Genomic DNA, 24,117 nt, shown 5'->3' with positions numbered 1-24,117 from the left:
GCAAAGTAGTAGGTAGATCGTCTGAGTATGAAGGAGACATGTGCGAGCTGGGCATAGGATAGGGAGATGAACACAACGTGGATAAAAGGATTTGCAAGTATCAGTGAGGACCCAGGGGAGATTAAAGGGCCAGGATGCCTGATCCCGGAGAAATCAAGCCCCTTAAGAGAAAACCAAGTGTTAGCGGAGGTGTGCCCACACGCTTCCTCTTCCACTCGCTCTCACAGGTGAAGGTGAAAGGAGACGCGCCCACCCTGGGGCCCACGCATCTGGGGAGGCTTTGGGATGGCGTGTCTGCACGCTTTCAGCAACAGAAAGGAGGGTCTATTAATTTCCACGAGGCTTGCAGCCGTCCAAAGATCAGGAGCTCTGTAAGGAGCGTCGTGGACCCGGGGACCGCGGGCGCGCTGGGGCCGCCGCCCCGCCTGCCCGGTCTCGCGCACGGGCCGCGCCCCGCGTGCCGGTGGTGGTGCAGGGCGCTCCCGCCGCTGCAGGAACTTCAGGAACTTGGTTTTTTCTCGTGCCCATTGCACGATCTTGGGCTTTTTTTTTTTCTAAATTGCTGAGTGTGGAGAGGCCCCGCCCTTCCGCGCCTGCCCGGGGCCGTCCCTCCCGCGCTCCCGGAGGTGCTCCTTCCCGACGGCGCTGGAGGGCCTGGCGGCGGCGGCCCATGGGGTCCACGGCGCACCCCGCCTGGCTGCAGCCCAGGTAGGGCGCTCGGCAGACCCGGGGAGGGCGCGGGAGGAGGGGCCCCGCGGGCGGGGTCCCCCTCACGGCTGGGCGGGCACCCACTGGCGCCCCGCAGAGCCTGCCGGCGCCCGCGCTCCTTTGAGCCCCTGACAGGTACCAGCTAATTCAGTTCTCCCGACAACTCTAGGAAGAAGGCTCTATTATTTCCCCCATTTTGCGGAGGAGGAAATGGGAAGGACCTGCTCGGCCACCCCTTCCTTTTCCGCGCTTTCTGCCAGTCCTTCTCTTCCTCCCTCGCCCCACCCGCAGCCCTTCCCTGGACTTTCTCACACGCAATGTTGCAGGCTGATGTTTAGAAACATATATCGCACGTGTAGATTCCAGGGCCCTGTTCCTGAAAACTGATTCAGGGGTATAGCGGATGTGAATGCTGCGCTAACGCACCAAGTCATTCTGATGCAGGTTTACGGGAGCAATTCCTCTTCCCCATTGCCTTAGCACTCTGTGTCACCCGCCAGCAAAATCATCAAGCTACACTGTATCTGCTTCCCAACTTATTTGCCTTGTTTCTCAGAGGTTGCACATCTCCAACTACAAGAAAATCTTGTCTACAGTGGCAGGGTCACTCCAACCACCCTTCTGAACCTCAGGCAAAACTTCCAACAATGCTTTTCCTAACTCCCTCAGCCATATATCTGTCCATCTTTCTTAGTCATCTCCCCAGCAACCCATTTTTAAACCTAGCTTGACTTCCCTTTTCTGGCCTAGCGACTAAACTGCTTTCTATGGGTGTCTGATGAAGGAACCTATCTGCTCTTGCAAAATATAGTAGGAGGCAGTGGCGAGATACTGACCCGTCTCACACAATGCATTCGAAGTCAGTCCAGTTACTGAATTATCTACTATTTGGGAATGCCATTGTCATGCTCCCTCTTGTAACTATAAACCAGTTATCTCTCAAGTTCCACACTTAGCAGGCTAAGCTACTGGAACATGTATTGACCACATCAATCCTTCTCCATCCATATTTTTTTTCAAAATATTCAAAGCCATCTTTGCAATGCTTACTTTTATCCCTTGACAAACGGCAAGGTTAGAACTTTAGCAAAGGTGAAAGTGGACTTTGAAATGGAACCATAGTTGGCTTTAAGCAAACTCAGGATATGCACTTTAGCAGACAGTGTGTGCTGTGGGTCCTTTCAAAATCTGATGTGCATTAAAGGGTAACCCAATAAAAGCTTACTCACCTTGCCCAGTAGGTTAGTTAAAAGACACGTGTATAGTGCTGAAAGGATGATTATAAAGGAAGTGTTTAACGGTATTTTCCTGTCTTTATAGGTATCGGAGGAACATCTATCTTTTTATCTACTACTTAATCCAGTTCTGTGGCCACTCATGGATATTTACAAATATGACAGTCAGATTCTTTTCATTTGGAAAAGGTAAAACTCCAAAGCGGTTTTGGATTTTTAACTTTTAATCCTTGTTTTTAACTGGTCCTGGTTACATTAATTTTTTAACTTCTATGATTCGCCTAATATCCTTCACTCCTCTAAAATTTAGGGACGATATTTTTCAGTAAGTATACTTGTTGCTTAATGCAAAAACCAAACCTTGTTGGAGAAGAGGGAGGTAAGATGAGGGAAAAGGATTCGGCTTCTCCCTGAGTAGACAGTTTGCCCTAAAAACATAGACATGGTACTGGGGCAGTGCCATTTCACTCCTCCTTTCTTTTCTTTTCTTTTCCTTTGTTTTGAGGAAGATTAGCCCTGAGCTAACATCTGCTGCCAATCCTCCTCTTTTTGCTGAGGAAGACTGGCCCTGAGCTAACATCTGTGCCCATCTTCCTCTACTTTATTTGTGGGACACCTGCCACAGCATGGCTTGACAAGCTGTGCTGTGTCGGCACCCGGGATCCCAGCCGGCGAACCCCAGGCCTCCAAAGCGGAACGTGCGAACTTAACCTGCACCACCGGGCTGGCCCCATCACTTCTCCTTTCTGATTCTGCACCAAACCTTAGCAGATTTGGTGTGTTTTGAGGAAATCTGTAAATTCCAGTCTAATGTTTTATGCTGAGAAATCAGGAATTAAGCAAATTCTTTCCTTGTTTTTATTCCTCAGGTTTAAGGTGACTGGAGACTACTAATAAATGAAAGATAAACTGAATATCCCTCAGGCCTGTATTTGGTCCCCTTAAGGATTAATGTACCCCTGAGAAAATGTGGCTGACTCGTCACCTCTATGGGAGCTGGCATTAACGGTTTAGGTCATAAGCTTCCTCCAGTTTCCTCAAAAGTAAAGATTTTAAATAGCATTTCAGTTTTCAAAAACTGAATCACTAAATGACTGTCAAAATAACATTATTTTCATGTTCCATCCCCACATGGGTAAGTGTCATCACAGTTTACAACTGTTGCATGACTTGAAATTTGAGCAACTGCTGGTTTCAGCTGAAAACAAACATATAGACTCTATCTGGGAAAAATCACGCTATGCTCATCAATCCAGACTTTGGTATAATAAGGAAATTAATCTACTGCTGAGGAATGTAGACTATTTTATGTTGCTTTTTCTTACTACAAATCTACAGATCAGTTCTTGCCTTTGTTAAGAATCTCCAAAGATACAACTGGAGGCTTGAATTTCAACTATGAGCGTTGGGAGTCTTCAAGGAGAGGAAAACACAGGGGTTGGGAAAACTTCCTTTATATCTTTAGAAACAAATCATCACTTCCAGGCCTTGGAAGTTGGCTGTGGCTTTGTGGGCGTTTTACAGGTCATTCCCAACACAAGCTGCAAGCAATGAACTCTTTCTTATGCTGCCTGGCATCTCCAGTAGGAAAAAATTGCTTTCGTCAGCCGTGTATTTATTTCTTAACTATTATCTTGCCTTTATAATTATAGAAGCTACTTATTATTAAAGAAATGCAACCTATTCCTACGGTTGAAATAGGACTGAAACAACTAAGTGGGGGTTCAGTACAATTCCTGAGTCAATGTATAAATTGAGTAGCTTAACAGCAATCTAATCACCTGAACGAGAAGCACCTGCTTCCTTCCTCCTTTGGCGAGCTGTGTAATCGATCACGCTCTGTTACAGCAAGGGCAGGGCCTTGGATTGTCTATGCCTCAGGAATCATCCATGAATTGGGGATGAAGGTAATAGTGTCCACCTTACAGAGCTGCTAAGAAGAGAAACCCTTAGTGCTCAATAGATATCGTCATGTGAATGATCACTAGGCAGTACAGACAGCAACGTCTTCCCCAGGAGGTTCTTAACATGGCAGGATTTCATCTTAAAATTTAAACCACCACATTTATCCTATTTAGAGGAACATTTGTATCCCTCCCATTTCAGCTCTCTCCAGATGCAGTATTTCGTTTGTGCCCTCTGCAATGCAAACTCCAAAAGACCCCATCAGAGGCCCAAATTCTAGTGTTTAAAACTAACAAAGATCCAGAAAGCACTAATTAAGTGTGCATAGCACACAAATGCTAGATACACATAAGATGTTATTTGATATCATGGCATCATTAATGTCATTTCCATAAAGCTTCTCTGAAATCACATTTTTCTCCTCCCTGTCAGTTTCTTGTCAATGGAAAAGCTGTGAGCACAGCAGCTTTTTTAATAAGCTCCCCTCCAATCTGTTGGCATTTGATGTCGTCTAGATTCTAACTGGCTACTTTTATGCGGGAATTGCTTATAATCTCGTAAATGGGGAATAAATGCTATAGCTTTGGCCATGAAGCCTTCTTTTTCAAGCTTTTATTTCTTTTTGGAAGAGGATCAATTAGAATGTTCTATAATCTGAAGTGCTTTCTTTGGTTGCATAGTATTCTTCATAATTTAGTAGCCTATTTAGGAAATTTCTCACACGTACAATGAATAAGGAAGTAAATAATCTCAATTTTGTTTCAAAGTGCCGCGTCGATTTGGGTTGTGATCTAGTTTTTACTTAGTATGTCCATATTTTTAATTTGCTGGACACAGATTCCATGGTTGACACTTTTTATGCCATTGGACTTGTGATGCGACTTTGCCAATCCGTCTCCCTCTTGGAGTTGCTGCACATATGTGTTGGCATTGAATCGAACCATCTTCTTCCCAGGTTCCTGCAGGTGGGTTTGAGTCACATTATTAGTATTATGGAATCTGTTTCATACTTAACTTTGTTCTATTTATAGCCTCTCTTGACTTTATGGCGGTTAAAAAGCCAACCCTTGCTAACTTGCAACCCAAGTCACTAAGAAGGAGAATTCCATGAAAAATTACCTCATCCAAAAACACTGCACAGTTAGAATAGTCAGCTGGAAACATTCAGAGGAGTGACGCTTGGGGATCTGTGTGACACCGCCGTGATCCTCTCCTGGGAGGAGATGTCACAGCCACTTCCCACTCTCGCTATGCCACTGCCCTGGACAGTATAAGACAGAGCAGGGGCATAGGATTGGAGCCATTCGGACTCAGGTTTGATTCCTGGCTATTCCATCTACCACTGTGGGGTCATATCACTCACAATCTTTGGGCTGTTTCGGGGAACCACACACATGATATCTGGCAAAAAGCAGATGATCAAAAAATAAAAAAAGTTCCCTTCATCTCTCTCCAGAGAATAGAATATTCCCCAGCCACTTCTTATGCATTCTGCCACTTTTACTGAATACAAATTGAAAGCAAAGATCATTCATGTTTATCTAGTAGAATCTAATCAAAGACTTGGGCACCAATCAGACCTGGATTCAAATCCCAGTTCTATCTCTTACTAGTTGTATGAATTTAAACAAGTCATATAGTTGTTCTGAACTGCCTTTCCTCACATGATGTGAAAAGAACAACATAACTGAGAAAATGGGTGGGATAGGTTCCTAGTGCTTAGTTAAGAAGACAATATGGGGTACCTATTGTATTATTTTAGCTGTTATTTGTTCCTTCTACCATGTCTGTAATCTTAGATGACCATGTTCCTTTTAAAGGCAGGTTGAAGGAAGATGGGAAGTTCACTGGTAGAGATTCATTAGGAAATCATTGCTGGATTAAGGCAAGAAAAATAAAAAAGTGGTATTTTCCATAAGGAGGGAGAGATAAGAGTTAGGTGCCTATATGAACATGTGTTTAAAATCTACAGACAAAGATAGTTACATGAGTATAATTTTAAATATTCACAAAATGAATTAGCAAAATTGGTAAATAACTAAATTTGACAAATTTGCATTGTAAAAAATAATTAAAATACCAGAATCTGATTGTACTGCCAGAACCTAGCAAAGTGCTTAGAACCTAAACATACACCTTAAATTTTTGTTGAATGAAGGAGTGGCATGGATCCTTGTGTTAAAATTTGCTTAAAATACCATGAAACTTTAAAAGATGGAAGTAGGAATATAATTCTAAGGAGCCTATTAAGAATTCAGCATTACAAGTTTATGGGAAATTTTAAATTTTACTTATGAAATAAAAGTAGAGAAATAGTATTCATTAGGTTGAAGACATTTTGAGTGCTGAAATATCAAATGTAAAATAAAAATCAGGGCAATATTTAGAGTATAAACTACCAAGACTAGAGCAGTCAGTTAGCTAGCCAAGACCTAGATGGAATTCCCCTAAACATATTTCCTTACAAAATAAAATTGGGTACATATCTGTCCCAGAAGAAGCATATTATTTGGGAACAAGATTTATTGGTGTTTATTACTTGTTAACAACCAAATGCATATAGTGTCAGTATTCCATAATGCTAATTTTAGAGAACAGAATTAACAACCCAGGTTAAATGAAAGTTGTATTCCACCATATGGAATTATTTTGCTTAGAGAATGATCAAATTCATCTAAAGTCTAAGTCATCTTTTGGTATACTTTTTTGGACTTTTTACTTTTTTAGGCTAAATTGGCTAATATTAATTTCATGGTAAAACAGCATTTTCAAAGTTAAGTAGTGTTATTTTAGCTATTGCCAATGTAGGGAATGCATGTGAGAAAAAGGACAGGCAAATTTGTAGGAAAAAAGACAGAATACCTGCAATATGCCTAGAAAATGTTCACGTTTTTTATGCTTTCCAAAATCGTGTAGGCTTGCCTGCTAATAGAAATTATGATACAACTTATAAATCTGATTTCTTGGAGTTCCAGAAATTCCAGAATATTTAAGTGTGATTTTAATCACTATTAATTAGAACTGTTTTGGCTTATAGAAATATGATCACTGTAATCAAGCTATATCCTGGTTTGGTAATTTAAAAATAATAGCAAATATACATTGAAACTTTTTTTCAAAGGTGAGGTTGCAAAGTCTACTGTTAGTGGGCTCAAATGATTTTGAAGTCTTTATTGTCTGGAGGGATAAGAAGTCAGGGATCACCACATTAGAGAAGACAATTGCCATTTTCGTCCTGAGCTGATTATTATTCAGTTTTCTTCTGATTGTTTGGCTTCCTCTTTTTGTCTCTTTGAGATTTTATCTGCCCTCTCTCTTTTATTCATTTACTATCTTTTCTACGGTTTTCACATTGGACATGGTATTGGAGAAAGCTTCAAAAACACATCATCACATCCAAAGTTTCAGTTTCTCCGGTCTTCCTTTTTTAGAGTTCTGAAGACAATTAGAAGAATTCCCTCATTATGAGATGACTCTGAAGTCCTTGCTTTAAAGTAACCAAACAAAACTCTAAGGTTGTGTAATAATTCTTGGTTTTCCTGTTTCCCCATTTCTAAGTGAAGAAACTGTAGTTAAAAGTGTGGCTAAGCTACTTACACGGTAGCCATAGCTGATTACATATGGTATCTTGAAAAATGCATGGTGTCCAGCTGCTTTCAAGTGGTTTGAAGAACATGTCTGCATGTTTGTGGTGTTATTTTGACATTTTTGTGAGATTGCTGAGTCACAAATGAATTCTCTTTTTGGGAAATGGTCTTCCAAAATATCAAGATAAGTCATTCCAAAAGGCAGTAGGAAACATTAGCTAGTTGAATAATTACAATCCCATGTATCAAATGGTGGTGGTGTGTGTATAGGGGGTATGTTTGTTTTCTGTGTTTTGTTCTGTGTATTTTTAAATGTTTTATACACACATCTTTATTTTGAGAGTTAGGGAAAAGCCATTATGAATTTCTAAAGTTACACACAATTGCTAAAGGAAAAAAGGGGGGAAATCCATTGACAATAAGACTGTAATTTAACACAGATATATATACTTTATGTACTTAAAAAATATATACATAAGGGGAAAAGGGCAAAACTATAACATAAATAGTTGTTTATAGATGTCCATTTTTGGAAATAATTACATGCCAATTAAAATTACATAAGGAAATATAGTAAACTTTTGATATACTTAAAATGGGATAGTAAAAAACGTCCAAAGGGGGCATATAACTATTATGAGAAATGAAAATATAAGTGAAAACTAGGCATCTCTCCCCTCTAACTCCTTCCTCCCAAATGAGCTTGCATGTTTTATTGGCTTTAGTAAAAAAAAGCTGAATTGGGAAATCAGTTTATTTCAGTAGATTTAATCAAAACAATGTGGCTTTTACAGAGCGGAAACACTACCAACCCTGAAATATTGATTTTGAAGGGCTTTGCTCTGACTTTGCTTGTGCGGAAGCCTGAGAAAGAGGTTTCTATTGACATAGCTTTAGGATGTTTCAACTCAAAGAGAGAGGAAAATATCCACAAAACTAACCTTCGTATCATGCCGTTAGACTGAAGGACCTTTAGGAACCGCTCAGAGTAATCCAGTTTACTCCTTTACCTTTTGAGAAATGCTTTAAATGCAAAGACTTCATATATAACTGAATTAAAATGGCTAAATTCTGCATCCTTCCCTTTGCATCATAATAAACACTGCTGTACCTGTATTAATTTTACACAGCTTTTAAAATCTATAAATCAAAATACTAGGAATTATTACTCCCAAATTATTGTGCCTAAAAAATTCCATTTGTGAGCCCAAATTGCAAGATCTATTTTTATATTTACCAATATTACCTCCTATTTCTGATAAGGGCAGGCAGGGATCTGCTTGCCAAAAACCACTCCAAAGATTTCACAGTCACAGATTCTTCTGAGAGCATATATGAAGGAAATCCCAAAGGAGGGTCTTAAAATAAACCTTTCAGGAAAACAGCCAAGTTTCACCCTAAATTCCTTTTTTTTTTTTTAAAGATTTTATTTTTTCCTTTTTCTCCCCAAAGCCCCCCAGTACATAGTTGTATATTCTTCGTTGTGGGTCCTTCTAGTTGTAGCATGTGGGACGGTGCCTCAGCGTGGCTTGATGAGCAGTGCCATGTCCGTGCCCAGGATTCAAACCAACGAAACACTGGGCTGCCTGCAGCGGAGCGCACAGACTTAACCACTTGGCCACGGGGCCAGCCCCTCACCCTAAATTCTTTTTATCTGTGAAGCAGGTGCTGCTTTGCATTGCTAGATTCAATAATCTTCTGGTTTTCCATAAAATCATGTAGATTTTTCTCTCCAGTTTTGAGTTGGGAACAGGTTTATATTGTTAGAGATAAAATTGTACTAAAGATAGTATGGAGCTGTGAGACTCTCAAAATTTTTAAGCCTCTTGGGACTGAATTGCACACACTCCATAGATATCTCTGTAGATAATACAGCATTCACTCTGTAGATGAGATCTTAGATTTTGCCTCTATTCTTCGCCTTTGATCCATGGAGTTCTTCAGTGTGATAACTATAAAGCTATATTCATAGTATAATTTTAAAGATGCTGAGATTAATTTTTGTATTCACTAATGGTCTTAATTATATAGAAAAAATGTGTTTTCCTATAAATATACTACTAATCACTACATTAAATTATGTTTATTTTCTTAATAATAATAGCTTACATTTATTTAGGGCTTTCTACGTGCCAAACACTTTCCTAAGATCTTCACATGCATTAACTCATTTAATCTTCACAACTTATCCTGTATAATATTTACTATTTAATACTAATACTAATTATTATCTCCAGTGCAATTACTTAACACAAAAGTTAAATAAATTACCCAAGGTCACATTTGTTTACTGTCTGTCTCACCAAGTAGGATGTAAATACCATGAGGCTGGGACCAGGGCTTGATCCCCCGGGACCCAGAGCAGTGCACTCAATGAACATCTATTGAAAAATGAATAAATAAACAAAAAATATATAAATAGTATTATTTAAATGCTTTTGTCTTACAGAAGAAAGTAATTGGTGGTTTTTGAACATATAAGGGTACGTTTCTGAAATTGTCAACAAAAGTTCACAGGATTGAAACAGTTTGGGTTATCATTTTAGTAAAATAATAGTCTGTGAGGTTAAAACTAACTTATTTTTAAGATTCTAGAAATTCTCCCTCTAGTTGAAACTTCATTTTACCCCTTCAATAGTTAATAACTAAAGTGCTAGCTGCCATCTATACAGTAACAACTTAATTTTGGTCCTTGCTTAACCTGGAGTTTAGGATTGCCAAATAGAACAGAAAAAATGCAAAGTATTTTTATTTTATGGCTGCCTTACTTCTGAGTAGACCACATTACCACCATGTTTAATTTGGCCTAAGTTATAGGGTGGTTTTTACTGTACTTTTATTCTAGCTGTTTGAGTTACACTAAACATTCCAAGACCATTCATTAGTAATTAGTCATTTTCTCACAGCTTTTGTTTAAAATGATAAAGTGTTAAGTGTTCCCAAGTGTCAGCTCCAAATAACTGGTCAAAAGTAATAAATTTAAAAAGTCTATTCTTCAAAATTGTTCTGGTGTTGATTTAGATAAGGAGGGTCTTGTTTTCAGGTTTAAGTTTTGAAGGCAGGTTTCTTTAAAGAGTAGGCTCTAACCTGGATGTTAGGTGCAGGGATGGCCCCTAAAATAACAAAGGTGAAAATGTCTTAATTGTTTCAGAACAAGCGATTTAGAATCACAGTGTCTAGATTTTGATTCCAGATCTGTAGGCAAGTCACTTTCACTTTGTAAGATGCAGCATCCTTTGCAAAAGGCAGATCATACTATGAGCACTTACTTCTTAGGGTCATTATGGAGACTAAATGAGATGGTGTATGTTTAGAACTGGGCACAAAGTAACCAATAAATGTTGGCTTTTATCAATTTACGAATATCTCCACCTAAATTCTCCCATTGTATTGCCATTGAACGGTCAAGTTAGAGTTTGAATAACTATCAGGTAATTTGTTAATTAAATCGAGATTGTTGGGGTGGTCCTCCATGTAAGTACATGGTTGTGTTTTGGGGGCATGTTGATCGCTGACTTCTGTGCAGTTGGGATTCCATCACTAACACGCCACAGACCCTCAAGTGATGATTTTCAACATGGTGAGTTTCATTGTGCAGCTGCAGTCTCTTTTAGGAGATTTTCTCCTCTGTACCCATTATTAAGGGGCAGCCTGACATCACGAATAGCTTACAACTCTGGAAAACAGTGGCGCCCAAGTCTGCCACTAGTTTGGGCAAGTCACTTACCTTCTCTGGTTCCCAAATTCCTTATTCACAAAAAGGTGGTATTGGGCTAGTATCTAGAAGGTCCCCTAGAGATCCGTCTTATCAAGAAGTATCTAAGTTTTTTCTTTCAATAGTCAGCCATGTAATTAGAAATATGTGTTGTGTGTATGCCTTCAGGTGTGTATATCTCCTGAGATTTTTATCAAAAATTAGATGATTTCTTAATTAGCAGGCACTGATCAAATGTAAGATTAGGTGGTGCCTAAGTACTTGTTTACTGCTAAGATCTTGTATCTGAAGGCTGCCAGGTGACATGACAGCAAGCTTGGTTCATTCAGTAATTATAATTGCAGTTAAGTATAATTCATTATATAAATGTAATTAAATTAAATCAAGAAACTAGGGCATCGTAAAGAAAGACTGACAAAAGAAAAACAGCTATGTAGATAGCTTCCATAGATTGACTAAGGTTTGAATCATATCTAATTCCCTTAGCCAAGCAAAGATCCTCTTGACTCACCGTGGTAGTCATAAGTATGCTGATATAGCTTATACATGTGGATTTCTGATCATGTGGGCTGCTGTTGGCAAATCTTGGATTTCTCTGCACTAGGTGATTTTCCAGGACTAACAGCCTATGATTCTAAGTCATAGATTATCCCAGTCTTTTCTCTTTGATCCGCTTTAAAAATAAAAACAGCTATTGAAAAATAGAAAGCAATTCTCCCTTTCCTTTATCACTAATATGCTCCCTCAATCTCAACTATATTTTCCTTTGACCATGTAGAGCAAAGTAAAATATTCTATTAAAAAAAAAAAAAAACAAGAAATGCAGAGTGTACTGGGGATATTAATACAACATAAGAAAGCACATTACATTTAGATTGGGAAAGAGGAATGTATTTTTTGAGGTCAGTAATTGAAGCTAAGCCGTAAGCATGTGAATTCTCAATGATTTGCAAATGCTTACTGACTTGGAAAAAAATGAATATGTTGAATTCTTTTCATTTTCCACTAGCTTATGAGGGCTAGGATTATATTACTTCCCTTCCCCCACACCCAGCTCCACCTGAAAAGCTACGATGGCGTCCTTGTTGGATGAAATTGAAATTTCTCAGCCTGTCATTCAAAACCCTTCACAACCCAGCCCCCACCATGTTTTCAATTTATCCCCTATTATTCCCTTCTATGCAGAACCCTCCCCCCCCAGGGGTCCTCATTACTCCCCAACACACACACCCTGCATTTTCACACCTCTGCCTCTTTGCTCAGGCTGCTCCCTGGGCCTCGGATGCCATTCCTCCTCTCCAGTCCACCTGACAAACCCCTGTCTATTTTTCAAGATCCAACTGAAATGGTGCCTGTCTTCATAAATCTCTCTGCATCCCTTCCCCAGGCAGGTGTCTCCCTCACCTGTGCTCTTTAAAGGACCGCATTATTCACATGTGTTATGGTTATTGCCTCACATTCTCCTACCATATATATAGTCTTAGCATGTAATACGTCATGGACACTCAATGAGAGCTTGCCAAAGTGAACAAAAACGTGTGCGTGTATCACAAGAAGGGAAATATCCTGACTCAGATAAAATATATGTTATCTTTTTATTCATTATATGTAATTTGGAGAATATAGAAAAACAAAAAGGAGGATATGAAATTCATCCATTACTCTGCTCCCTCAGAGATCATGTTAACAGTTTAGTGTACTTCTTTCCAGTTAAAACGTGCTTTTAAGAGAAACTCTGGTTTTTAAAATTAGAAAATTGCCTACACGCTTAACAGATGATCCTAATTCTCGACTTTGCTGTTTCTTTGTTAGCTCACAGAGAGAATAATCATCCTCTTTGTGGTGATCACCAGTCAAGAGGAAGTCCAAGGGAAATACGTGGTGTGTGTTTTATTCTTCTTTTGGAATCTATTGGATATGGTTAGGTAAGGAGACAAAATAATCTCTTAAAACAAAGTCAAATTGTTTTTTACAGTGAAACCAGTAATAGCTGCTTGCATTTGGTTACTCTGAATGAGAGAGAAAAACATAACCCCTTTTCAAATTATTTTATCTTGATATGGAAATGTATTTTTAGTGCTTTCCATAATGGGCATATCAAAGATAATGAAAACCTACCGTGGTATTACAAGAGCAAATCAGCGCATTCAGGTTTCCAGCAGAAGACTTGGCATAACACCAATTTGGAATAAACCTCACAGCTGTTTGCTAATGAAAGGCATTTCTTGCAATTGCTCTGGTACACGTTACTTTAATAAGCAAAGCACGACTTTTATTATATCATAGTCAGAATTTACAAAGTTGGTTTCTGTGAATTGGAGAATATTTTCAATATAGGGCCTCATCTCTCTGGGAAAAAATGCCCGTCCACATACATTTTTGTTTACAGTCCCGCCAGGTTCAGATGACTGACTGAGGCTCTTTGGTGAACTCCGTGGAAATCCCGGAACCTCAGGTTAAGAACGCTTGCTCTGGATTGTCTTAGATTTTCTTCTAATTCTGAAACTTTGCAACGAGATGAGCCTAGTCTTATCTCTACCAGCAGTGCTGTAAAACAGTCCCCTTTGCTCAGTGGCTCACTTTGCAGACGTGTCGTAACTGCTACTTCAGGTTTCGTAGCTGAGAACTGCCCCTCCTCATGAGACATGGCGCCTCATCCAGGACTGTGGTTTCTGATGTCTTATTCTCTGGTACGCCTGACTCTTTCAGTGTCGATTCAGTCTCAGATAAGCTCAGTAGACTCACTGGAGAACAAAGTGACTTTTGCATTGAGAGGGGTATCATGATGTCATGGAAAGACTTTTGAACACAGAAGTAGAAGATCTCAGGATGAACCCCACCTCCACTGCTTACTTGCTGTACCATCTTGGGAAAATCACTTAACCTTATAAAAAACAAACACAATAGCACTAAGATAATTCATATATCTTAATATTCACCCTTTTAAAGTATAATATTTGTGGGGTTTAGTGTTTTCAAAGATAAGTGTAACCATTACTACTATTTTGAAAACATTTTCATTATCCCCAAAAGAAACCCCAAACCCATTAGCAGTGACTCCCATTCTCTCCTCCTCTCAGCCCCTGGCCCCCACTAACATACTATCTCTATGGATTTGCCTATTCTGGACATTTCATATAAATGGAATTATAAAATATGTGGCCTTTGTGATTGGCTGCTTTCACTTAGCATAACGTTTTCAAGGTTCATCCATGTTGTAACATGTCTCAGTATTTCATTACTTTTTATGGCTGAATAATATTCCATTGTATTGATATACCACTTTTTATCTATCCATTCATCAGTTGATGGACATTTTGGTTGTTTCTACTTTTTGGTCATGAGGAATACTGCTGTGAACATCCATGTACGAGGTTTTTGTGTGCATATATGTTTTCATTTCTCTTAACCTAGGAGAGAAATTCCTGAGCACCTAAACTTTTTGCAACTCAATTTTTTTTCCTGTGTAAAATGGGGGCAGAATTATCTTCCAAAGTTACCCTAGAATGACTGTTTTAAAAGCAAAGACCAAGGAACTTCCTTAACCTGATAAAGGCATCTGTGAAAAATCCACAGCTAACATGATGGTTAATGATGAAAGACTGATCTTTCCTCTTAAGACCAGGAACAAGACAAGGATGTCCACTCTTGCCACTTCTATTCAACATTGTACTAGAAGTTCTAGCCATGGCAGTTAGGCAAGAAAATGATGTCAAAGGCATCCATATTGGAAAGGAAGGAGTAAAATTATCTCTATTGGCAGATGACATGATCTTGTATATAAAAAATCATAAGGAATCCACTAACAAATATTAAAACTAATAAACTAGTTCAGCAAGGTGTAGAACAAAAAATCAATATACAAAAATCAATTGTATTATATATACTTGCAATGACCCAGGTAAAACAAAATTAAGAAAACAGTTCCATTTATAATAGCATCAAAAAATTAAAGTACTTAGGAATAAATTTAACAAAAGATGTACAGAATGTATACACTGAAAACTATAAAACATTGTTGAGAGAAATTAAATAAGAACTAAATAAATGGAAAGATATCTCATGTTTATGGGTTGAAGACTGAATGTTGTTAAGATGGCAACACTCCCCAAATTGATCTACAGATTCAATCTCTATCAGAATCCCAGTTGGTTCCTTTGCAGAAATTGAGAAGGTGATCCTAAAACTCACATGGAAACCCAAGGAACCCAGAATAGCCAAAACAATCTTGAAAAAGAAGAACATAGTTGGAAAACTCACACTTCTCAATTTCAAAACTTACTACAATGCAACAATAATCAAGAGTGTGATACTGGCATAGGGATATATCATGGAACAGAATTGACAGTCCAGGCATAAACTCTCACATTTATGATCAGTTGATTTTTGACAAGGGTGCCAAAACCATTGAATGGGTAAAAATTGTCTTTTCAACAAATGGTTCTGGGACAACTGGATATCCACATGCAAAAAGATGAAGTTGGACCCTTACCTCACGCCGTATACAAAGATTAACTCAAAGTGGATCAAAAACCTAAATGTAAGAGCTAAAACTTTAAAGCTCTTAGAAGAAAACATAGGGGTAAATCTTTGTGCTCTTGGATTTGGCAATGGATTCTTAGATTTGACACCCAAACACAAGCAACAAAGAAAAAAGATACACTGGACTTCTTCAAAAGTGGCTTTTAAACATATGAGAAGATACTTACCTACTCTCATAAGAGAAAAAACACAAAATAGTGAGATACCATTTTTCATTTAGATTGATAAAGATGAAAAAGTTTAGTAACTTGCCATGTTTGATGAGGGCTTGCACTGTTAGTATATAGTCTATATACACATAGACAAGTATACGCAAAAATATTTCTGAAAGAATGCATAAGAAATTGGCATTGGTCATTGCCTCTGAGGAAATAGGGTCCTGGAATGAGAGAAAGATTTACTTTTCTCCATTCATGTTTTCAAGGTTTTGGATTTTATTTTGCCATATGTATGTACTGCCCAATCCAGTAGTTCTCAAAATATGGTCCTTGGACCGGTGGCATCAGCATCACCTGGAACTTGTTTGTAACACAGATTTTCAGGCTCCACCTCAGACCCCCCTGAATCAGACACTCTGGGGATAGGGCACAGCAATTTGTGCTTTAGCAAGCCCTCTGGTTGATTCTGATGTATGCTTAAGCCTAGTCAGAGAGAGAAAAAAAGATGAGACCACTTCATCTGTTACATCTCAAAGGCAGGATTAAAACTACTGTACCCAAAACAAGCTCCTAAAGCCAGTTCATTAACTGATCACACAAGATGGCACAACCACATAAGTTGAGGGATGCCAAATAAGGATTTAGAAATCATATTTTTATTTTTAAAATTCACTCCCTAGATATTTACAAGTATTTCTGTCTTTAAAAACCTAGCTGCTTGCTGCATGAAATGGGCTGGCTTCTGAGTGAAACTGAAGTCACTAATCAAGGAAATTTGTAACTGTCATTTGCTGGGGTATAAGGGTTACATTTTTCTCATTTCACCTCCATAATTATACATGATCCACACCATGAGACAAACCAGACTGACATGGTGACACTCCTACCATTTTTTTTTTTTACCTCTTCTCCTGCTTAAATGATAGGAAATGAAGAATGGAATTTGCACACTTTCCAGTTTTATCTGTGTATTTAATTGCATAGTAAGGTATTTCATTCTTCTGTTATTCCTCAGACATCAGCAGCCAATGATGTTTACGAGCTCCTTGTCTCCTTGCAGGTACACTTACAGCATGCTTTCAGTCATTGGAATATCCTACGCCATCTTGACGTGGCTCAGTCAAACACTATGGATGCCCGTTTATCCTTTGTGTGTTCTTGCTGAAGGTAAGAAAACTGTGACAAAAGCAATCTAGTTATAATGGCTCACCAAATTCTTTGATGATTAAATTACTATTTTTGCTACTGCTTAGCTGACTCAATGTCTCTTTCCTGGCATACTTCCCTTGATGCAAAGAAGCAAAGCATTAAGAAACGAAGGTAGAGGGGGAAGCAGTGCTGCACAGTAGACAAAATGTTGGAGGAGGAATGAGGACATCTGAGTACAGGCCCTTAACTTCATTATCTCTGTTTGAGTTTTGGGTAAATCATTTAACCTGAGTCTATTTACTCATCCAAAAGGGGTTTAACATTTAGTGATTCAGTGATTCTTTTCAATGCATAGAAATTCAGTTCCCTCTGGCTGGACTGTCCATTCCACTTGCCATCTACCATGCATCCCAGTCTCTGCCAGCAAAAGTTAACTCCACCTTTAGGTCTATGAGCAATTTCTCAGGGAAGGATTCCCTGACTTCTTCAGCTAAGGCAACTCCCCCTAGTACAGCACCATGAATCTCTCTTTGATAAGATCTATCTTGGTTGTACTTAGATACTTGTGTGATTTTTTGGTGAATATCTGTTTCCCTGACTAGCCTCTAAGTGCCATGGGGATATGGGCTTCTCTTTGTTTCCTTGCTTCCTTCCTTTTATGAACCTAGGATGCAGGCTTAATAAACGCTGGATGAATTACTGCATACAATACAAAGTAGGCTAACTACTTAGCCTAACTGTAAACCTAAAACTTAAAATCAAACGATGAAAATCATCAATTTGCAAAGTGCTGGAGGATATTGAGGAAATAGATGCTTCCTTCTGTAAGGGATTTGGCAGAGTGATAGAGAACTTTCTGCAACAGATGTGATTAAAGATTTTGAAAAGTGAAGGCATAAGGAAATTGGGAAAGCATGTTAAAGTAACTAAGGGAAAATATACAGAAACAGATTTAACATAAAATGATGGTGACGTTGGCAATAATTGTAAAGTATATACAATAGAACCACATGTTTTCTATCTACCGATGACCAAAGAAAAGGAGCTTAGAGTAAATCATATTAGACAGAGTTTTAAAATTTGTTTTGTTTTCAAACGGAAGAATTATTAAATTTTGGAATAGACTATGCCAAGAGAACCTAGACAATAATCTTCTTGAAAACCATAAAAAAAGGGTTGCCATTACTTTGAGAATGAAACCCCTCACTCATTGAAACATTTATCAAGTACAGTCCTTTGTTATATCATAGGAAAAATACTGTAAACCATATATAAAGGAGTAAGGTAGAAATATGACTAATCTTTTCCTAAAAATAAGGGATGGATAAATGTATAGGAAAGGTTTCCATTCTAGTTATTCCATAATTCTAAGCCTTCTTTCCAGAAAAGCCATGTTCCTATATGGTTACCATAAAACACAGATTCTTTTATTAAAATCAGATTCATAAACTTATTCTTGCCATTAAAAGCAAAATATATACAGAAAAAAGTCTAGATGCACATATGACAAAATGTCAATAATGATTAATTCTGGGTGGTGGAATATAGGTGACTAATTTTATCTTTATATGTTTCTATATATTTCAAATTTCCCAAAGTATAAAAACATGCAGTTAAGAAAACATATTTGACTTTTGATAACTGTAATATCTTTTAATAACTATAGTTTCCCATCTGATAATGTGAGAGAAAAACTAAATCCATGTGAATAACCAAATCAACTCTACTGATAAAATGCTAGAGACCGAGGTGTAGCCCATGGAAATCTTCGATGGTATGCCTTGGTGTCAATTGCAGACCCTGTGCCAATGCCACTCAGCCTGTTCTGTCTGGCTCTAGTAGCTGTGGGCGACTGACTTTTCCTCCATCTTTTTAAAAAAAGACACTTTAAAAAATAATTTTAGACTCACAAGAAGTTGCAAAACTATTGCATTGTTCTCATATACCCTTGCCCCAGCTTATCCTAATGATAACCTCTTACATAACCATAGTACATTATCATTTTATTCCATGAAATGTTATCAAAAATCTATATGTAGGGTACAATTTCATAGAACTTCTCTCTCTTTTTATCTGACACCCCAACCTCCTCCCTCAAAATTATTTAGGCCAGCATTTCTCAGACTTCCTCGGTTTTTATTAAGTACTGCTGGGGCATGGGAAGGAAGGAGGAGCTATTCCAAGGCTAGTTAAACTGAGGAAATGTTGGGTGAAACCAGTTTCTTTACTGCAGAACTTTTCAGAATCTACTATACTAATGTGTGTTGTGAAACTCCAAGAGGAAAATATAAGCAGCATTTTCCAAACTCATTTGGCTGTCACCCCTATTTGAGGCTAAGGGGACAGGTGTGTTTTGAGATATCATTTTAAGAAACACTGTATACTATTTCTCTGTAGACATAACAAAGTATAAGATGGACCAAAATTCAACAAGTCACACTGCTGTAATGGCCTTGCCAATTTAATCTTTCAGATTTCTATATCAAACTGTAGCTTTCTGGGCCAGCCCCGTGGCCAAGTGGTTAAGTTCATGCGCTATGCTTTGGCAGCCCAGGGTTTCGCCAGTTCGGATCCTGGGCGCAGACATGGCACCGCTCATCAGGCCATGTTGAGGTGGCATCCCACATACCACAACTAGAAGGACCCACAACTAAAATATACAACTATGCACTGGGGGGATTTGGGGAGAAAAAGCAGAAAAAAAAAAAAAACGATTGGCAACAGTTGTTAGCTCAGGTGCCAATCTTTAAAAACAAACAAACAACAAACCCCTGTAGCTTTAGCTAAAGGATTCAGCAATTATCACAAAACTGCCATGATCAAATTCAAAATAGCCTTCAGCTATGCAGACATACATACATATCCCTGTAACAGATTAAGGAGGGAAACCTTCATGATTCCTCCTTTTTCTTTGCACAGCATTTGCCGTCTATCAGTCACTGCCTTATTTTGAATCATTTGGCACTTACTCCACAACGCTGCCCTTTGACTTATCCATCTATTTCCCATACGTGCTGAAAATATATCTCATGATGCTCTTTATAGGTAAGTGGCGTCTGCTTTGTTTTTGTATTCTTCCCCTGCTTTTTGGTTAGTGCCACCATCGACCTTAACAGAAAGGTCTGCAAACATGGGAGAGACCGAAAAGGAAGCCTGACACGATGAACTACACCTTGTTAACAAAGCACCCGGAAATTATACTGCCTTTTCCAGGACATCATGAGATCAAATATATCACTGTTTCACTGTATGAACAGGAACAATTTTACTAGCAGAATATGTAACTACGCTGTGTATGAAATTTAGACGTTTTTACATTGGACACAGGTATCTGCAAACAAAACCTAGATGTCAAACTAAGCAGGCTTGGGTGTTTCTGTTTTTCCATTGATATCTGTTTTGTTTCATGTCTGTTTGGCCTTATGTGCTAGCATTTCCCCGCAGGCAAGTGGGAGTAGGTGCAAAAGACCCAAAAAAAGTGTATGGAACAAAAAGAGTTGAAAACATTTGAGCAATTAATTTTTCCCAGGAAACTGGGAAAAAGCCTTCCATTATTAAATTTTAGTTTCTCCAGCTCTAACCTTTACAAATCCCCAAGAAAAAGATTACCTTTAGAAGGTAACAATTATCATATTTACAAAAACAACACATCAAAGAGAAGACAAATGTGAAACTTCAGGGCAAGTGGAGACAGCTTCCCTAAAGAAAAATTAATTCCTTGCAATAAACAAAATAGTAAGATGGAGGGGTTTGTTTTACTTACCCTTCTGCAGAAAATCTAGACACTCCTGTAAGTGTTCTTTCTTTGAGTCTCCCTTGCAAGTGTCTGGTCCCTGGACTTCAGGCAGCTCTGTGACTGTATTTTACAACCATGGTTCTTTCCAGAGAAATGGCTAATCAATCGTACTTATTTTGCCACTTCCTTCTCCACATTAGGTATGTATTTTACCTACAGTCATCTTTACTCCGAAAGAAGTGACATGCTCAGAGTCTTCCCCATTAAAAAGAGGAAAATCTGAAGCACAGCATTACAATGCGACACAAGAAAAGACAGGCTTGTGGATTCAGCGCAGCAAACACAAACCAGGAAGCATTCTGGTGGGAAAATACCTAGGATTTGACAAAACCTGACATGAAATAATTGCACTCCTCTCTAAAACTCTAGACATATCACAGCAGTCTGTGTTTCTCACACATTGTATTTTCAAAACATATACTCTGCACAACCTGCTTCCCTAAAACTGTGGATTTTATACCAGTTACATTTATATTGTGTGAAGCCCCATTATTTTCCTGTAAGGTTAATGAGAAATAGGAGATTACCTGGAGTAGATTCAATTAAACCAAGAAACTGAAGTTGTTAACCTAAATTACATCTATTTACATTTATTTCTTTTCACTTCTGAGTTCCCAAATAGCAGCAGGTCTGTAGGAGGGGAGTGATGTGGAATATGCTCTGCCGTAGTCTAGAGTAACATATTTTATAGACAGATGTCACTGTCCCCAGAGTTAACATCCACCGTAAACGTTAGACACACTTAGAAAATTAAACATGTTTCCAAACCCTGAAAGAGTACTCATTAATATTACACAAGTTATTTGAGCTTTGATGCTTTAAAAGAGGGCTCTGATGAAAACAGAAAAAGACCTTTGGTAATTATACAAATAATGCCCCATATTCCTTTTTTTAAACATAATCAGGCCTTATACATACCTTACAGGAGGTAAAAGGTACAAAAACATAGTAAATCATTTAAAAGAGGTAAGAAAATTAAGGACTACTGACGTTTCAGATTATTTATTCCTGAATTATTATTGCTAATTACTACAAGTCATATATGTCATCGCTTATAGTCTTGAAAAATGCTCCTTTCTTTGAAAATCTAAAACACATGTGAATAGTTGACTAATAGAATCATTTCTGTAACATTAGTATATCATTCACTTTTCTTGAAAGAATTATAGAATCATCTTATCCAGTGACTATGTAAAAGAGTACTAAATATTTTGTGACAGAACAACCAAGTAATAAAAATGTAATTATAAAAAAATAAGTAATCTTATTTCCACCAAATAAAACATTTGAAAAGAAACAATTGAGTATTAATAAAGATAATTGACATATTTATAAATTTAATATATTTGGAATTTTAAAGTATTAAAATTACCCTTTTAAGAAGCTACATTTTGTTTCTAAACTTGTTTATTTCACTTCTAAATTTAAAAAAAAAATTACTGAACGCTTTAGTGTGTAAAGAGAACAGAACCCATTTCCAAATTTTCGGTGACCTAGTCTAGCTTCTTCCCAATAAAGATGGCTACTTACACTGCTGAAATAGATATCTAGGATTACTAAAATGAAGAGAAAGAATTAGAGAAACTATACTTTATTAGGCCATTAGAGGAAATTAAAATTGCATTACTAAATGATACTTTAATTTTTAAACCAGATTACCTAAAGAAGCTTTCTACTTCTAAAAATAGAAGACCGAAAATAAATACAAGTATATTTATAATTATGGTAATTTTGAAGTATTGAGATGAGGTTTGACAATAATTTGAGATAGCTTCAACAATTGTTAACATAAAAAACTCTTGTGATTTCCTCTGGTGACAGAGTTACAATTGTTAATATTACTGTGGTTGGTTGCCTATATTCATAATCAAAAGAAATATTAAATTTTTTTAGAGGTTAGTGAAAATAAGGATGTCATTTCTTTTCCCATTCAAGTTCATGTTCCCCAGGTTAAGAAACCCAGACGTTGAGTAAACATCTAGTTAATCGGATGTTACCCAGATTGCACAGTTGATTTCTTTGGCTATCTGTTTTAACCATATGTCCATCAGATCTCCATTTCATTTTGTTCAGTGTCATCAAAGGCTTAGTTTCTCAAATCTAATTAATATAGATGAAATAGGAAACAGATATTTTGAAAGCGTAAGACAACTTTTTAAATGATCTTTCTTCGGAGTTTGAAATGCCAAGTTTCACTGCCTGAAGTTTTAAGTCACCCAAGCTAAGGAGCAGGAATCAACATCAGCAGTGCCTCTGGTGCTGAAAAAGGCGGGGGGGGGGGGGGGGGGCAGTAAAACTGCTCTGAATCAAAACTGCTTTGAAGAAGTTATCTCAGCACTCAGCAAAAGACTGCCTAAAAAATACAAGTACGCACACACATGCATGTAGCATCATCAGAGTCCTCAGGCTTTTTCTTTATCAAAGTTGTTGAATGAAAAGCAGTAACTAACATTTCTTCCAAACATATCCATTCAGTATAGATGCGTTTTATTTCTCTCCAGTATGCTTTTCCTGGTCTTAGATTTTCATTCAATAAACAGGTTAAGCTTAGTGGAATGAGTTGATCCCTAGTCGGCTGCATACACAATGCCTACATTCATTCAAGAAACACTTCTCTTGTGCCTACAATGTGCCAGGCACAGCACAACATTATAAAACCTTTACCAAGCTTCCTGCAAAGAAGTTTGTCACTAAAGAATGTACCACATCTCACTGAAGTCCCTCAGAGAAGCTGTTGTTTTTTTTTACTATACTTTATTCTGTCTAGCTTGAGCAAGTTGTCACATATAAGAATCTATACTGCTTTCTAAAGATGAAGTAGATATAAGAGCAACATCCAAAATGTTTCTCCAGAGAAAGAATCTTATATTTATTTGAATTTATGTACAAAGAAAACAGTTACATTTTATTGTGCCAAAGTATTAATTTAAAATTAAAATGTGCTAAAAATGATCTCTCCTTGCCCCATCACCTTCCTCTCATTTGTTTATTTTTGCTTTGTAAACATTATCATGTTCTCCTTTGTTCAGGTAATGTTTACTTTCTTCTTCTGGGTCTGAATGATATGCTACTTTCGATATGGCACTTTTCTCCAGGACAGTTTTTCAAAATATCTTCCAGGGAGCAAGCGTCCCAGAATTAAAGTTGTTTATTTAGCATGCAGATTCCTGGGCTCCACTGAAGGCCTGTGGAACCAGCAACTTCGGATGAGCTCAGGAATCTGCATTTTGACAGGCTCCTTAAATGAGCCTCATGCACACTACAGTGTGAGAATCACTGCTTTCGAGTCTGAAGTATTTCCACTTTGAACAGAAAACTGCTA

General features: G+C 37.9%; 1 protein-coding gene and 1 long non-coding RNA gene across 2 annotated transcripts; one reads left to right on the top strand and one right to left on the bottom strand.

Annotated features, from left to right (window-relative positions):
• The first annotated feature begins 406 nt into the window (after window positions 1–406).
• Window positions 407–22,182, top strand: HACD4 (3-hydroxyacyl-CoA dehydratase 4). The gene is made up of 7 exons (XM_001495346.7): window positions 407–708; window positions 2,029–2,132; window positions 4,686–4,813; window positions 12,963–13,075; window positions 16,911–17,017; window positions 19,919–20,044; window positions 20,936–22,182. Exons 1-7 carry the CDS (start codon window positions 671–673, stop codon window positions 21,016–21,018), a joined length of 699 nt encoding a protein of 232 aa, XP_001495396.3. The 5' UTR covers window positions 407–670; the 3' UTR covers window positions 21,019–22,182.
• Window positions 13,401–16,915, bottom strand: LOC138920391 (uncharacterized). The gene is made up of 2 exons (XR_011431489.1): window positions 16,754–16,915; window positions 13,401–14,034 (listed from the first exon to the last, which is right to left on the bottom strand). It is a non-coding gene; the product is annotated as an uncharacterized lncRNA (long non-coding RNA).
• Window positions 22,183–24,117: the final 1,935 nt, after the last annotated feature.

The sequence above is a fragment of the Equus caballus genome, chromosome 23 (genome assembly GCF_041296265.1).
Source record: "Equus caballus isolate H_3958 breed thoroughbred chromosome 23, TB-T2T, whole genome shotgun sequence".
Classification (NCBI taxonomy): Eukaryota; Metazoa; Chordata; class Mammalia; order Perissodactyla; family Equidae; genus Equus; species Equus caballus.
Note: the sequence above shows the minus strand (reverse complement) of the source record. Positions and strands in the feature narration are given on the sequence as shown.

Coding starts and splice junctions, on each gene's coding strand:
- HACD4 (XM_001495346.7), top strand. CDS start 671: ATGGGGTCCACGGCGCACCCCGCCTGGCTGCAGCCCAG. Junction 13,076..16,910: donor AATCTATTGGATATGGTTAG/GTAAGGAGACAA, acceptor GTCTCCTTGCAG/GTACACTTACAGCATGCTTT. Junction 20,045..20,935: donor TCTCATGATGCTCTTTATAG/GTAAGTGGCGTC, acceptor TCTCCACATTAG/GTATGTATTTTACCTACAGT.